General features: G+C 45.0%; 1 protein-coding gene across 4 annotated transcripts in view; it reads right to left on the minus strand.

Moving 5' to 3' along the window:
* TTLL4 (tubulin tyrosine ligase like 4) overlaps positions 1-17,888 on the minus strand; it is a 39,857-nt gene that overhangs the window by 16,842 nt on the left and 5,127 nt on the right. For all 4 annotated transcript variants that reach the window (XM_029225852.1, XM_029225853.1, XM_029225850.1 and 1 more), the window contains exon 2: positions 755-2,333. In XM_029225852.1, the coding sequence (XP_029081685.1) occupies positions 755-2,235 (1,481 nt within the window). In that variant the 5' untranslated portion in view covers positions 2,236-2,333. The remainder of the gene's footprint in view (positions 1-754; positions 2,334-17,888) is intronic.

Below are 17,888 nucleotides of genomic sequence, written 5' to 3' on the forward strand. Positions count from 1 at the left end.
CTACTCCTCTTGTCCTCAGAGCTTAGGTCTAGCCATAGTTCCTCAACCCTACATCCCCTATTCTGCAGAGAGGCACTATGTCTTCCATCTTCTTTGACGTCCCTCATGGCATATAAAAACAAAATTCTGAATACAAAACACCATCAATCAATGTGTGGTAATAGACATCAAAGGTCCCTAGACTTCTCTCTGGGAACTCAGAACAAGGCCTTGGTGGACCACGGTTCCAGAGAAGTAACAAGGCACAAGAGAAGAGGCCAAGTATGTGTATGCCCTAACTCTGAAACGGCTGTCATACCAGGACTGACTGAGAACCTGATTTGGTTTGGAATTAAGTAGAGAAATCACAGTTCACAACACATGATGTTTGGAATTCTTATTTTTCCCTGGTTATAACCTAAAGCAAGGCTTAGCAAACTCTTCTTCTAAAGGACAAGACAGTAAATATTTTCAGTTTTGTGGGCCATTCAGTCTGTCGCAACTACTCAACCCTACGGTTATGACAAAAAAGCAGCCACAGACAGTAGTAAATGAAGGAGTAAGACTGCATTTCAATAAAACCTTATTTATAAAAGCAGGCAGAGGGTGGGATTTGGCCTGCAAAGTGTAGCTTGCTGACCTCTGCTCTAAAGTGACAACCAAACTTCTATGGCAGTTAAGAAACAAAACCAACCTCCAGAGACAGACGGTCAGTGTCACCAAACATGTATACATTCTACTGCTTTAAATGAACCAAAAACTTTCTCCGACTTACCCAATATCCCTAGCAGGTGAGTCCAGCTTCCTGGCTTCCTTAGGCTCCTCCCTCCCAAGCTTGCCCAGATGGATGGAAGAGAGGCGGGTGGCCACCTCGGCCACGCCCAGGGGCTGAGGGGGAGAAGGCAGAGCTGGAGTTTTGTCTTCTCCGAGAGGTGGGGAGTCGATCGCAGATCCACAGGCAGGGCTGCGGCTGAGCCCACTGGCGTGTGAGGCAAGGAGGTGAATACTGATGTGTTTGGTACGGAAGACTGTGCTGTCCAGCTCCATGGTGTCTGAGGCTCCAGGGAGGACCCTACTGTCTGCTCCAGCATTCTCCTGAGGGAGCTGCTGGCCTACCACAGCTGGTTTCCACCACCTGTTCCTGTTGAGGACATCCCACTGCAAGCTGGGGTTCATGAAATAAGACTGTTCAAAATGGTAGCGTTGCCTTGGCTTCTTCTCAAAGCCTCTTGCAGTCAACTTCCTCACAGCCTCAGTGAACCGAACCTCCTTAGTCAGATTCTGGGAAACAGAGTCCCCATCCAGGCCACAGGGATGTGGCTCTGCCCCCGTGGCTAAGTTACTCCAGTTGTAGTGGGGAGAGGCAGCACTGGTGGTGGAAGCGTCTAAGGAACTGGGCGTAGACAGGGTGCTGTGGGAAGGGTCATCATCTAGGACAGTGCCACTGCTCTTGGGCACCTTGTGCTCAACAGGCTGGAGTGCACAGTCTCCAGTGCCCCCTGAATGATGCCAGGAGACAAGCTGGACCTTCGGTGAGGATACTGGCTTCAGGCCTTCTGTGGCCTGCAATAAAGGCACTTTAGTGCTATTTGGCCGCATGAAGGAGTTGTTATTTAGCATGGGCTTGTAGGAAGAGGAAGAAGAGGAGAGTGGAGACGGGGTCTTCCCTGAGATGGCAGAGGCCAGGCTCTTCCCTGAAGGATTTTCCCCAGCCGCTCCCAGTGAGAGGTATGGTTCTGTGGATGAGGATGCCATGGGGGAGACCTTGGAAGAAGTCGCCTTATTGGCAGTGAGTCTGATAGGGAGTCTCTTTTGAGGGAGAGAAAAAGGTCTTTTTTCTGACGGGCTTGAACGCAAGCAGAAAGACTCCAGCTGCTGGTATGGTCTGTGGCCGTAGTTGGAGTGGCGGTAGAGCAGGGTGCTGCTGAACAGGTCCGGGAGGGAGTGCAGGTAACAGGAGTTGCTGTGGCCTGCAATGACAGCCGTGCTCCCGGAGCTACATAAAGTGCTGGGGCAAAAGAAGTATGCGGGCTGCGGTGGGACACCCAAGAGGCCTGGGCCCAACCCTGCTGAAAGTGTTCCCACGTGCTTCTTCTCCACCTTCCAGATTGGCTTCACCTGCTGACGACCCTGAGCCCAGACTTTGCCCTCAGAGGGTTTCTCAGGTGGCGGGGTAGGCACTGTGCCTGAGGGCCCACTCGGCTTAAAGCTGTTTCCCCGGCCAATAGTGTAGTGCTCTGTTCTTGCTGAGGCCATGAGGAGGCCACATCACGGCCACGTGGCCTCATGGACCAGCTCAGGTAAGGTGCCTCGTACCTCCAGCAGTAGCAGCCGCATCCTTGAGGTCCGTCAGCCTGAAGGGCAGAGAGACAACTGGGAATGTTACAGTCCTAGAAGGACAGACACAATGCTACAGTGGTGCCCAGTCAAGGAAGAGCCCCACCTCAGCACTTCTTGGGCAACCAGTCTTGGTCATCAATTGGGGCCCTGGGAGAAGAACAATAGATCCTTAGGGTGTTTTCAGTGGACTTCCTGCTGCCCTCATGCAACCAAAGCTGGCTCCATCAAGGACTGGGACACTAAGGAGCCACCAGTGTAAGTCTGTTCACATGTTTCCACCCTCTCACTCAGAGAGCTCTTTCCTCTCTCTCCAAAGAAAAAAATCACCTTTCTGTCTCATCATCCACAACTTTACACAAGTGGCCTCCTTCCCTCACCTGACACGAGTGTGCCTAGGAATGAGGCAAGTCTGGGTGTGGCAGAGAAACCAGCTAATACCTTCCTCCTCATCAACCAATTCTGAATGGTCAAAGATCATTTGAGAAGCATATTTTACATCTGCTGCTCCCTCACCAATTCTCAGCTGCCCCTGATGTGGTCTGCTTTTCACAGTTAAATGTGAAAAGTTCAGGTAAGAGCAGAGATTTCTCCTGCTGACCTCTGGAGTGCATTCTGGAGCTGAGACAGTAATTTCGTCTCTTCAAGCGTCTTGCCAACTATATAGGCTTAAATTCCAACCAACGTGTTGGAAGAAACAAGATGGAACTAGACACCAACATTCTTTATAGTTAAGGTGACTTTATTTCCAGCAGCCACAATGGGACAGGAAAGGTCAGGGGGTAGAATACAGAGGCGAGAAGAGGAGAGAAACTTTCTTTATTCCAAATCCCAGCCTTCAGTTTGAGCTGATTTGGGGGAAGGAGAGCGTGTCTCTTACATTTCCTCATTGAATCTTTCCTCTAAAGCAAAACCTCTGAACCAGCCTGTAGTTCTGGGTTCCCAACAGTCAGTTTAGTATGGTCTCTTGCTTTCTAAACCAAATTCACAAAATATTATGCAGTTTTCACACCTGCAGGGAAAGGTGGGTCTGCTTTCACGACAGCATCCAGGGGAAAAATAATACAAGACCCTTTTATAAGAAGTCATTCATCTGGGATAATGCTGAATGAAATCCTGGCGTCTTCATCAAGTGTTTTCAGAGTGGCTAGAGGGAAGGAATTAGCAGAGAATTTTTTTGCTCAAGTTTCATTTGAGACACAGTCAATGGGAAGAGGACTTTGTATTTTGATAGGAGAATTCCTGTCTACAGCTACAGGAACTGTTGGTGTTGTCTACCAACAAAAAGCCTGCAGAAGCCACATGATGTCACCCTCTTTTCCTGAAAAGGCTGACCCACGTGGATTCTTTTTCAAGGAGAGTACCAAAAAATCACTGCCAATATTCAAAATGATAGTGGGCAAAAGACAGCATAAGGGCTAAAACCAGATATGATGCCAGTAACCGCAAATTAAGGTAACAGAAAATGGACCTCCACCAAGTCCAAACTATGGAAATACTGTGCGGGGGACAGTTATACTCTGTGCACTTATGGTAGAGAAGCACACACAAAGGGAAGGGTCAAATCCTGCTAGTGATTTTTAAGACCACACACCTGAGTGTGTGTCACGTACACTCAACAGATTCACGTCCCAATTCACGTAGTCATCTTTCAGGAATCTACATCTTTCCCCACTGATGCAGCACAAGAGATTCACCAAAGTGATGGCGAAAAGGGCTAAGGAAACAAGATTTCAGGCTGGCGCTCCCTGAATATCACCCAACTTGTGGCTCGTCACGTGCATCCTCCTATCTCAGACCTTCCTGTCTCTACAAGTATCGCTCCCTAGAAGCCTTTCCCTCTCTTCCACCAGGCAAAAAATAAACAGCTCAAATATCACTTTCACCAGGCAGCCTTTCTGGACTCCCCAGTTCAAATAGGATGCCTCATCTCTGTGCTCGCCACCATCACTGTCTGTATTACACTGAGCTTTAATAATGGACTACTCATCTGACTAGGAGCAAGGAGCATGTTGTCCCTCCCCTGATGTCCCCAGTATAGGGTCTCACCCACAATAAGTGCTCGATATTCTGTTGAATAAATAAACTGAAAAAAAATCACAGTAAATAAAGGGGAAATACACTAGAACTGATGAATGCTAGTTTGGGCACCTAATAAATACCAGGTACTATGCTCACTGAATCCTCACAAACACCCTATGTTCAATTTGCTGATATGAATCCAAGGCTCAGTAAAGCTAAGTAACTTTTCTATAATTAAACAACCAACAAGGAGTGGCTAGATTAAAACCTGAGTTTGACTCCATGCTGCCTCTTAAATAGAAATGAAACACACACCTAGGCCCTGTTCCCTCACTTATCCCTAACCTTCAGGTACAAGACAAAAGGCAGGTTGGAAACACTCCTCCACTGTTTATACTGAGCCCCCTTTGCGGGTGAAGTGCCCAAGAGCACACCACTGCATCCTCACCTGCACCGCGGGCAAGCCCACTTTCCCTCACAGACATGGGTACCCACTGCACACCTCGGGGCTGGGTGAAGAGAACCCTCCTCTCTGCACACATTGCTCAATGTCTGCCTCTCTGCATCCCTCCACACGCATCCTTGGTGCCAGGAACACTGGATGCAAGTGGACCGGCATCTAGCTGGCTTCACTTTTAATCCAAATGAGGAAGAGGAAGGCGAAGGATATACTCCCACCCTCTTCAGAAGCTGCGGGTGGCCTGCTGGGCTAGTGCCAGAGTAAAGTGGATTCTCTTCTCTGTGACTTAACAGGATTCTAGATCTTGTATGTGTCTGCAATGGCCATTTCCCACAGGGCATTTGTTTTTCCTTGTCTGACTTATCTTACTTAGCATAATACCCTCTAGATCCACCCATGTTTTTTTTTGTTGTTTTTTTTTTTAAATATTTATTTATTTAGGCTGCCCTGGGTGTTAGTTGTGGCAGCGGGATCTTCGTTGCAGCATGTGGGCTTCTTAGTTGCGGCATGCATGTGGGATCTAGTTCCCCAACCAGGGATTGAACCCGGGCCCCCTGCATTGGGAGCACGGAGTCTTACCCACTGGGCCACCAAGGAAGTCCCCCACCCATGTTTTTGCAAGTGGCAAGATTTCTCTTTTTATGGCCAAGTAATATTCCACTGTATATGTGTACCACATCTTCTGTGTCCATTCGTCTATCACTGGACACTTGGGCTGCTTCCATAACTTGGCTATCGTAAATAGTCCTGCAGTGAACACTGGGGTGCTACCAGCATCTCCTTGTTGCTGCTACTTTACTCAGTGTAGGAACTCTGCCACAGCCACACCCAACTGCTTCAACAGTGCCTTTTCCTCCAGAGGTCCGCTCCAAAATCCTCCACAGCTCCTCTCTTTTATCCTCTCTCCCACATCAAACCAACCTGCTCTCACCACTTCAACTACTACCTGCAGGAGACGAGTCACTTTTCAGACCCGGCTTCTCTCAAGCTCTGTGTCCTCATCGCCAACTGTCTTCTCCACCTTTTCCACAGGCAAGTCCAAACACTTCAGCCCAGCTTGTCAGACCAGCTCTGCACTCTTTTTTTTGGCCGCGCCTTACGGCTTACAGCATCTCAGTTCCCCAACCAGGAACTGAACCCGGACCCCGGCAGTGAAAGTGCCAAGTCCTAACCACTGGACCTCCAGGGAATTCCCTAGCTCTGCACTCTTGACGTTCCAATTTCTTTCAGTGGAAACTTCTTTCTCTCAGTCACCTAAGAGGAAAACTTAAGTCACTTCTGATTTCTTCCTTTCTCTTAATCTCCAAAGCCAGACCAGTCACAAAACTTAAGAGATTCTTTCTTCATAGCATGCCTCCTCCTTTCATTTCAACCGCCATCCCAGATCTGGACTGCTGCAACAGCTTCCACACTGAAGTTTGTGTCTCCAGGGTCTGCCCTTCCTAATTCCATTCTGCAGGCAACCTCCAGGTTAACTTTGCTTAAATATTACTTGATCAGTTACCTTTCCAAAAATTTTCCATGAGTCCTTCTTTAATATCACAGTAGCCCACCAACGACCTGCATCAGAATAACCTGGGGTACAGATTCCTGAGCCCCACTTTCAGAGAGGATTCAGTGGGTCTGAGGTAGGGCCAGGGATCTGTATTTTAAACAAGGCTTCTAGATGATTCTCATGTAAGTCAATAAATAAATTCCAGACTTCTTAGCCTGAGTCTGGCTTCAGTCTTTTTTTAAGGTGTATTTCCATTTCCTTCCACCTTTAACTCTGTTATATGACCTGTTCTGGTCTTGTACTAATCCTTTCAAACCGGTCTGCAGGCCCTTACTCCACTCAGCCTCTTCCTTCCGAACCCTTATCATATTTTATTTACCTTTTCCAGGCCCAGCTCAAGCTCCATCCTACCCATGAATATCTGTTGTGTAATTTATTCCTCTAATTGGATACTTTGTAAAGGCTATCTTTTACCGCTGTTCTCTTCTCATATGAATATGCCTCATAAGCTCCATGATGGTTTTTACAGGAAAATCTTGTGTTTCTGTAACAGATAAATGCACAGCTATGCGAGTAGAAGGAGGAAGATCACTGCCCTAGTCTGGCCTCCTCCTCAGCAATGCTACCCAAGCCTCCCCGCAAAACGTCATGAGATATTAAGGCTCCCTAGAACAAAGTTTAAAAATTAATTGACTTGAGGGTGATGAATATTTTCAATGTCAGTTATACCTCCACAAAGCTGTTAAAAAAGAAACAATTTTTTTTCCCTTAAAGGGATAAGAAAGGAAGGTAAAGAACTGCTGAACATTCTGAAGATAAACAAAATGGCCTCAAACATCCTTTTCTTTCTATTTGCATGACCGGCTCAGTCCAATTCCTAGTCCCTCACCCCCCTCACCAAGTGCAGGGCTGTTGCAGTAGCATCCTGCCTGACGTCCCTGGATCCAGCCTCTCTCCTTCTAAAGCATCCAGTCTCAGGAATCTCAACATCCTGCTTGGCCACCTTTAGACAGCATTCAGAAGCTGTCTATCTCATTCTGCCTTCCACTCTCTGTGGGGTCATTTTGCCTCAAGTTTCCTCCTTAAGTGAGAGTGAATGACGAGCAGTCTATGCTAGAAAATCTATGACTGTTGTCTCAAACCATCAAGTCACCAGGGGCCAGGCCCAGAACAACTTGGACAAAGTATCTATTTCTACAGAAAGCAATTATTCATTACACACTGACTGTATCACTCTCCTACATTACAGGAGTGTATGTGGCTCTTGGGATCTGAAGTTTCCTCTTCCTCCTCCATCTAAGTGTTTCCCTCAGTCACAGGGGAACTCAGGACATCGGAAACAGTTCAGAGTCTACAGTCATAAGATCTCTGATGAAATTACTTTAGTTGCTCAACAGTTATGTAAGAAGGTAGAACTGACTTGTCTGAAATCAAACAGAATGAGTATAGGAATCAGACCCATTTTCTCTTATGAGATAAATCCTAAACTATGTCTCCCTAAAGAAAGCTGGAGGAGCATGGAACTTCTTTAAAGTCCTGTTAAGAAAGGAAGGCCAATACCCCAACCCTAATGAGAAGGAAGGGTCACTACCACAAGTTGAGAAGGGCAGCTCTTGTAGAACACAGTTATGTCAGAGTAGTTAGTAAACCTCAGGAAAAAATACAGCTTACAGCAGCTAGAGCTGAGGGAGAGCCATCTGCAAATTACTAAAAAGTGAAAACAGCTGAAGGCTTAACATAATTAAGTGACTAGCTCTCCTGAAGCCTTGACCTTCAGCAGCTTCTGAAAGAAACCTCAGGTGAGCTCTCTAAAGCAGTGGTCCTCGAAGTATGGTCCCAGACCCTGAGGGAACCCTAAGACTCTTTCAAGGGTTCCACTAGCTGAAACTATTTTCATAACAAAACTAAGATGTGATTTGCCTTTTTTTACTGTGCCAGCCTTTCCACTGATGGTGCAAGAGCAATAGTGGGTCAAACTGCTGGTTCCTGAGTAGGAGTCGAGACAATGGCACCAAGCGAGATTCTTCACCACCACACACTCCTTCACTGCACAGTGAAAGAAGAAATGCCAGCTTTACTTAAGAATGTCCTTGATGATGCAATAAAAATGAAATCTCAATCCTCAAGTACATCTTTTTAATATTCTGTGTTACAAAATGAGAAGTACACATAAAACAGAAGACGATGGTTGTTTCTAAATAAAGCACTTGTTTGAATTGCAAAACTTCTCTGTGGAACATCATGTTTACTTGAAAGAATGAAGGACACAAAAGTGATGGTTATTCAGACGTTGATACTTGGCAGGCATTCTCTAGAAGATGAAACAGAGTAAGCCTGTCGCTTCAGGGAAAACAGCTGACAGTGTTTGTTGCCAATGATAAAATTTGAGCTTCCAAGAGAAAATTATAATTTTGGCAAAACTGTATCTGCCACCATGAGCTTGACAGCTTCCCAATACTTAACCATCTTTCTGATGAGTGTGGTGATAATATATTGTTTTTTGATACTGTAAAAGAAAATGTGGCAACATATGTAAGATCAACATAACTCAATGAACCAGTATTTTCTAAATATCTATCACACAATGTCAAAGAATCAGGCACGGGTAAAAGGTCCGGTCAAAGTCAGAGACAGACCAATGGATTCTAATGAAACAAAGTATGAAAAGCTCACTGATAACATTTCAGATTCCATTGCAGCTAAACTGCATAAAACCACCCCTTGTTAACTTCTGTGTAGTACCAAAGAAGAATATCCACTATTGTCTGAAAAGGCCACAGAAATATTCCTCCCTTTTCCAACTAATTATCTATGTGAGGCTGGATTTTCGTCATCATTCAATCACAACAACATATCGAACCAACTGAATGCAGAAACAAATATGAGAATCCAGCTGTCTTCTATTAAGCCAGACAACCAGATTCTCAAAAACAATGCCACTCTTCTCACTAATATTTCTGAAACAACCACATTTTCCATTTTTAAAAATGCTACATATGTTTACTTGTAATGGGTTTATTATAATTTCTAAATGAATTAATAAATAAATACTTCAATTTCTAGTATGGAGTAGATATATATCCCACATTAAAAAATAACACTGAAGACCCCAAAGAGCTTTAAAAGTGCAGATGAGAGGGACTTTCCTGGTGGTCCAGTGCTAAAGAATCCTCCTTCCAATGCAGGGGACGTGGGTTCGATCCCTGGTCGGGGAACTAAGATCCCACATGCCGTGGGGCAACTAAACCCGCACACTACAACTACTGAGCTCCCGCACCTCAACAAGAGAGCCCACATGCCGCAAACTACAGAGCCCACACACCCTGGAGCCCACATGCCACAACTAGAGAAGAGAAAACCCACACGCCACGCACCACAATGAAAGATCCCGCATGCCTCAGTGAAGATCCCGCGGGCTGCAAGTAAGACCTGAAGCAGCCAAAAATAAATAAATTAATTTTTAAAAAACCCTGCAAATAATGAGAACCTCTGGTCTAGAATAGCACTGCCTGTCCAGGATGTCCAAGAGGCTCCCAAGGCAAGGCCCTTTGTATTTCAGGGCCTAACAGAAATTAGCACTCTCAGTATTTGTTCCAAAAATACCAGGTCTGGCTTCCCAGTTCTGCCAGAAGAGAGGATGAGAAGTTCTGGGCATTAAAGAAAAGTTTTCTCTGCATTTCACTAACAGATCAAAGCATCTGATTGCATGCTAAAATACAGGAAGCCTATGACCAGACAATTCCAAGGTCATAGAAGGAATCTAGCAGGAAAGCTACACTCAACTCCACATCATGAGTACCAGATCCTGAAGTTAAAGGTTCATCTAAGTTTTGCAGGTGAGAGCTGGGTGAAGAATTAAAAACAGTAGAAAACAGGATTGGTTCAAGATGGTGGAGCAGAAGGACGTGCACTCACTCCCTCTTGCGAGAGCACCAGAATCACAACTAACTGCTGAACAATCATCGACAGGAAGACACTGGGACTCAGCAAAAAAGATACCCCACATCCAAAGACAAAGGAGAAGCTGCAGTGAGACGGTAGGAGGGGTGCAATCACAATAAAATCAAATCCCATAACTGCTGGGTGGGTGACTCACACACTGGAGAACACTTATACCACAGAAGTCCACCCACTGGAGTGAAGGTTCTGAGCCCCACGTCAGTCTTCCCAACCTGGAGGTCCGGCAACGGGAGGAGGAATTTCCAGAGAATCAGACTTTGAAGGCTAGCGGGATTTGATTGCAGGACTTTGACAGGACTTGGGGAAACAGAGACTCCACTCTTGGAGGGCACACACAAAGTAGTGTGTGCATCAGGACCCGCCCATCAGCACAGAAGCAGATTAAAGTTTTACTGAGCTCTGCCCACCACAGCAACAGTCAGCTCTACCCACCACCAGTCCCTCCTCTTAGATAGCTTCATCCACCAGAGGGCAGACAGCAGAAGCAGGAAGAACAACAATCCTGCAGCCTGTGGAACGAAAACCACATTCACAGAAAGACAGACAAAATGAAAAGGCAGAGGACTATGTACCAGATGAAGGAACAAGATAAAACTCCAGAAAAACAACTAAATGAAGCTGAGATAGGCAACCTTCCAGAAAAAGAATTCAGAATAATGATAGTGAAGATGATCCAGGACCTCAGAAAAAGAATGGAGGCTAAGATAGAGAAAATGCAAGAAATGTTTAACAAAGACCTAGAAGAATTAAAGAACAAACACCTAGGAGGGACCTTCAAGATGGCGGAGGAGTGAGATGTGGAGATCACCTTCGTCCCTACAAATACATGAAAAATACATCTACATGAGGAACAACTCCTACAGAACACCTACTGAACGCTGGCAGAAGACCTCAGACTTCCCAAAAGGCAAGAAAATCCCCATGTACCTGGGTAGGGCAAAAGAAAAAACAGAGACAAAAGAATAGGGATGGGACCTGCACCTCTGGGAGGGAGCTGTGAAGGAGGAAAAGTTTCCACACACTAGGAAGCCCCTTCACTGGTGGAGACAGGGGGTGGGCGGGGGGGAAGCTTCGGAGTCACGGAGGAGAGCACAGCAACAGGGGTGCACAGGGCAAAGTGGAGAGATTCCCACACAGAGGACCGGTGCCGACCAGCACTCACCAGCCCGAGACGCTTGTCTGCTCACCCGCCGGGGCGGGTAAGGCCTGGGAGCTGAGGCTCGGGCTTCGGAGGTCAGACCCCAGGGAGAGGACTGGGGTTGGCTGCGTGAACACAGCCTGCAGGGGGTTAGGGCGCCATGGCTAGCCGGGAGGGAGTCCGGGAAAAAGTCTGGACCTGCCTAAGAGGCAAGAGACCATTGTTTCAGGGTGCACAAGGAGAGGGGATTCCTTCCCTGTCTGCCCACAGAAGGCAGAGCACCGCCTAAACAAGCTCAAGAGAAGGGTACAAGCCGCGGCCATCAGCTCGGACACCAGAGATGGGCATGAAACGCTAATGCTGCTGCTACAGCCACCAAGAATCCTGTGTGCAAGCACATGTCACTATCCACACACACCCCCCAACCCCCCAGGAGCCTGTGCAGCCCACCACTGCCAGGGTCCCGTGATCCAGTGACAACTTCCCAGGAGAACACACGGCACGCCAGGCCCCTGCAATATCATGCTGGCCTCTGCCGCTGCAGGCTCACCCCGCATTCCAATTATAACTACCGTACCCCTCCCTCCCCCCGGCCTGAGCGAGCCAGAGCCCCCTAATCAGCGGCTCCTTTAACCCCGTCCTGTCTGGGTGGGAACAGAAGCCTGAGGGTGACATACACGCAGAGGCGGGGCCAAATCCAAACCTGAACCCCAGGAGCTGTGCGAACAAAGAAGAGAAAGGGAAATTTCTCCCAGCAGCCTCAGAAGCAGTGGATTAAATCCTCACAATCAACTTGAGGTGCCCCGCATCTGTGGAATACCTGAATAGACAATGAATCAACCCAAAATTGAGGCAGTGGACTTTGGGAGCAACTGGAGACTTGCGGTTTGCCGTCTGCCACCAACTTGTTTCTGATTTTTATGTCTACCTTAGTATAGTTTTTAGCACTTGTATCACTTAGTGGATTTGTTTATTGGTTTGGTTGCTCTCTCTTTTTTTTTAAAATTACGTTTTTATTGTAATAATTTTTTTTTTTTCTTTTTGCGGTACGCAGGCCTCTCACTGTTGTGGCCTCTCCCGTTGTGGAGCACAGGCTCCGGATGCACAGGCTCAGCGGCCATGGCTCACGGGTCCAGCCGCTCAGCGGCATGTGGGATCTTCCCGGATCGGGGCACAAACCCGTGTCCCCTGCATCGGCAGGCAGACTCTCAACCACTGCGCCACCAGGGAAGCCCTACTGTAATAATTTTAAAAATATTTTTATTTATATTTATTTATTTATTTTTCTTTCTTTCTTTTTTTTCCTCCCGAGCCATGTGGCTGACAGGGTCTTGGTGCTCTGGCCTGATGTCAGGCCTGAGCCTCTGAGGTGGGAGAGCCGAGTTCAGGACATTGGACCACCAGAGACCTCCCAGCCGCACGTAATATCAATCAGCGAGAGCTCTCCCAGAGATCTCTGTCTCAACACTAAGACCCAGCTCCACCCAATGGCCAGCAAGCTCCAGTGCTGGATGCTCCATGCCAAACAACTAGCAAGACAGGAACACAACCCCACCCATTAGCAGAGGCTGCCTAAAATCATACTGAGTTCACAGACACACCAAAACACACCACTGGATGCAGCCCCACCCACCAGAAAGACAAGATCCAGCCTCACCCACCAGAACACAGGCACCAGTCCCCTCCACCAGGAAGCCTACACAAGCCGCTAAACCAACCTTACCCACTGGGGGCAGACACCAAAAACAATGGGAACTACAAACCTGCAGCCTGCAAAAAGGAGACCCCAAACACAGTGTATTCAGCAAAATGAGAAGACAGAGAAATATGCAGCTGATGAAGGAGCAAGGTAAAAACCCACCAGACCGGCCTTCGCTGGTGGCGCAGTGGTTGAGAGTCCGCCTGCCGATGCAGGGGACACAGGTTCGTGCCCCGGTCTGGGAAGATCCCACGTGCCGTGGAGTGGCTAGGCCTGTGAGCCATGGCTGCTGAGCCTGCGCGTCCGGAGCCTGTGCTCCGCAACGGGAGAGGCCACAACAGTGAGAGGCCCGCGTACCGCAAAAAGAAACAAAACAAACAAAAAAACCAAAAAAAAAAAAAAAAACCCACCAGACCAAACAAATAAAGAGGAAATAGGCAGTCTACCTGAAAAAGAATTCAGAGTAATGATAGTAAAAATGATCCAAAATCTTGAAAACAGAATGGAGAAAATACAAGAAACATTTAACAAGAGCCTAGCAGAACTACAGAGCAAACAAACTGATGAACAACACAATAAATGAAATTAAAAATTCTCTAGAAGCAATCAATAGCAGAATAACTGAGGCAGATTAGTGACAGAAGAACAGATAAGTGACCTGGAGATAAAAAGTGGAAATAACTACCACAGAGCAGAATAAAGAAAAAAGAATGAAAAGAATTGAGGACAGCCTCAGAGACCTCTGGGCCAACATTAAACGCACCAACATTCAAATTATGGGGGTACCAGAAGAAGAAGAGGAAAAAAAAGGCTCTGAGAAAATATCTGAAGAGATTATACTTGAAAACTTCCCTAACATGGGAAAGGAAATATTCAATCAAGTCCAGGAAGTGCAGAGAGTCCCATACAGGATAAATCCAAGGAGAAACACGCCAAAACACATATTAATCAAACTATCAAAAATTAAAACAAAGAAAAGATATTAAAGCAGCAAGGGAAAAGCAACAAATAACATACAAGGGAATACCCATAAGGTTAACAGCTGATCTTTCAGCAGAAACTCTGCAAGCTAGAAGGGAGTAGCAGGACATATTTAAAGTGAGGAAGGGGAAAAAACTACAAACAAGATTACTCTACCCAGCAAGGATCTCATTAAGATTCCATGGAGAAATTAAAACCTTTACAGACAAACAAAAGTTAAGAGAATCCAGCACCACCAAACCAGCTCTACAACAAATGCTAAAGGAACTTCTCTAGGCAGGAAACACAAGAGAAGGAAAAGACCTATGATAACAAACACAAAACAATTAAGAAAATGGTATTAGGAGCATACATATTGACAATTACCTTAAATGTAAATGGATTAAATGCTCCAACCAAAAGACACAGACTGGCTGAATGGATACAGAAACAAGACCCGTATATATGCTTTCTACAAGAGACCCACTTCAGGCCTAGGGACACATACAGACTGAAAGTGAGGGGATGGAAAAAGATACTCCATGCAAATGGAAATCAAAAGAAAGCTGGAGTAGCAATTCTCATATCAGACAAAATAGACTTTAAAACAAAGAGTGTTACAAGAGACAAAGAAGGACACTACATAATGATCAAGGGATCGATCCAAGAAGAAGATATAACAATTGTAAATATTTATGCACCCAACATAGGAGCACCTCAATACATAAGGCAAATGCTAACAGCCATAAAAGGGGAAATCGACAGTAACACATTCATAGTAGGGGACATTAACACCCCACTTTCACCAATGGACAGATCATCCAAAATGAAAATAAATAAGGAAACACAAGCTTTAAATGACACAATAAACAAAATGGACTTAATTGATATTTATAAGACATTGCATCCAAAAACAACAGAGTACACTTTCTTCTCAAGTGCTCATGGAACATTCTCCAAGATAGATCATATCTTGGGTCACAAATCAAGCCTTGGTAAATTTAAGAAAACTGAAATCGTATCAAGTATCTTTTCCAACCACAACACTATGAGACTAGATAACAATTACAGGGAAATATCTGTAAAAAATACAAGCACGTGGAAGTTAAGCAATACACTACTAAATAACCAAGAGATCACTGAAAAAATCAAAGAGGAAATCAAAAAGAACCTAGAAACAAATGACAATGAAAACATGACGACCCAAAGCCTATGGGATGCAGCAAAAGCAATTCTAAAAGGGAATTTTATAGCAATACAATCCTACCTCAAGAAACATCTCAAATAAACAACCTAACCGTACACCTAAAGCAATTAGAGAAAGAACAAAAAAACCTCAAAGTTAGCAGAAGGAAAGAAATCATAAACATCAGATCAGAAATAAATGAAAAAGAAATGAAGGAAACAATAGCCAAAATCAATAAAACTAAAAGCTGGTTCTTTGAGAAGATAAACAAAATTGATAAACCATTAGCCAGAGTCATTGAGAAAAAAAAGGGAGAAGACTCAAATCAACAGAATTAGAAATGAAAAAGGAGAAGTAACAACTGAGCGCAGAAACACAAAGAATCATGAGAGATTACTACAAGCAACTCTATGCAAATAAAATGGACAACGTGGAAGAAACGGACAAATTCTTAGAAAAGCACAATCTTCCAAGACTGAACCAGGAAGAAGTAGAAAATATAAACAGACCAATCACAAGCACTGAAATTGAAACTGTGATTAAAAATTTTCCATCAGGGGCTTCCCTGGTGGCGCAGTGGTTGGGAGTCCACCTGCTGATGCAGGGGACACGGGTTCGTGCCCCGGTCCGGGAAGATCCCGCATGCCGCGGAGCAGCTGAGCCCGTGAGCCATGGCCACTGAGCCTGTGCATCCGGAGCCTGTGCTCCGCAACGGAAGAGGCCACAACAGTGAGAGACCCGCGTACCACCAAAAAAAAAAAAAAAAAAAATTTCCAACCAACAAAAGCCCAGGACCAGATGGGTTCACAGGCGAATGCTATCAAACACTTAGAGAAGAGCTAACACCTGTCCTCAAACTCTTCCAAAATATAGCAGAGGGAGGAAAACTCCCAAACTCATTCTACGAGGCCACCATCACCCTGATACCAAAACCAGACAAAGATGTCACAAAAAGAGAAAACTACAGACCAATATCACTGATGAACATAGATGCAAAAATCCTCAACAAAATACTAGCAAACAGAATCCAACAACACATTAAAAGGATCATACACCATGATCAAATGGGATTTATCCCAGGGATGCAAGGATTCTTCAATATATGCAAATCAATCAATGGGATACAGCATATAAACAAATTGAAGAAGAAAAACCATATGATCATCTCAATAGATGCAGAAAAAGCTTTTGACAAAATTCAACACCCATTTATGATAAAAACTCTCCAGAAAGTGGGCATAGAGGGAAACTACCTCAACATAATAAAGGCCATATATGACAAACCCACAGCAAACATCATTCTCAATGGTGAAAAACTGAAAGCATTTCCTCTAAGATCAGGAACAAGACAAGGACGTCCACTCTCACCACTATTATTCAACATAGTTTTGCAAGTCCTAGCCTTGGCAATCAGAGAAGAAAAAGAAATAAAAGAAATACAAATTGGAAAAGAAGTAAAACTGCCACTGTTTGCAGATGACATACTATACATAGAGAATCCTAAACATGCCACTAGAAAACTACTAGAGCTAATCAATGAATTTGGTAAAGTTGCAGGATACAAAATTAACGCACAGAAATCTCTTGCACTCCTATATACTAACAACAAAAGATCAGAAAGAGAAATTAAAGAAACAATCCCATTCACCATTGCAACAAAAAGAATAAAAACCTAGGAATAAACCTACCTAAAGGACGTAAAAGACCTGTACGCAGAAACCTGTAAGACGCTGATGAAAGAAATCAAAGATGACACAAACAGATGGAGAGATATACTATGTTCTTGGATTAGAAGAATCAATATTGTGAAAATGACTGTACTTCCCAAAGCAATCTACAGATTCAATGCAATCCCTATCAAATTACCAACAGCATTTTTTGCAGAACTATAACAAAAAATCTTAAATTTGTATGGACCCCAAATAGCCAAAGCAATCTTGAGGGAAAAAAACGGAGCTAGGGGGTTTCCCTGGTAGCGCAGTGGTTGAGAATCTGCCTGCTAATGCACGGGACACAGGTTCGAGCCCTGGGCTGGGAGGATCCCACATGCCGCGGAGCAACTAGGCCCGTGAGCCACAACTACTGAGCCTGCGCGTCTGGAGTCTGTACTCCGCAACAAGAGAGGCCGCGATAGTGAGAGGCCCACGCACCGTGATGAAGAGTGGCCCCCACTTGCCACAACTAAAGAGAGCCCTGACACAAAAAGGAAGACACAACACAGCCAAAAATTAATTAATTAATTAATTTTTAAAAAATGGAGCTAGAGGAATCAAACTCCTTGACTTCAGACTATACTGCAAAGCTACAGTAATCAAGACAATATGGTAGTGGCATAAAAAAAAGAAATATAGAACAGGATAGAAAGCCCAGAGGTAAACCCACGCACCTATGGTCAACTAATCTATGACAAAGGAGGCAAGGATATACAATGGAGAAAAGACAGTCTCTTCAATAAATGGTGCTGGGAAAACTGGACAACTACATGTAAAAGAAAGAAATTAGAACACTCCGTAACACCACACACAAAAATAAACTCAAAATGGATTAAAGAACTAAATGTAAGACTAGACACTATAAAACTCTTAGAGGAAAACATCAGAAGAACACTCTTAGACATAAATCACAGCAAGATCGTTTTTGATCCACCTCCTA

Source organism: Monodon monoceros, unplaced genomic scaffold (assembly GCF_005190385.1).
Source record: "Monodon monoceros isolate NGI ecotype Baffin Bay Population unplaced genomic scaffold, NGI_Narwhal_1 Super_Scaffold_16, whole genome shotgun sequence".
NCBI lineage: Eukaryota > Metazoa > Chordata > Mammalia > Artiodactyla > Monodontidae > Monodon > Monodon monoceros.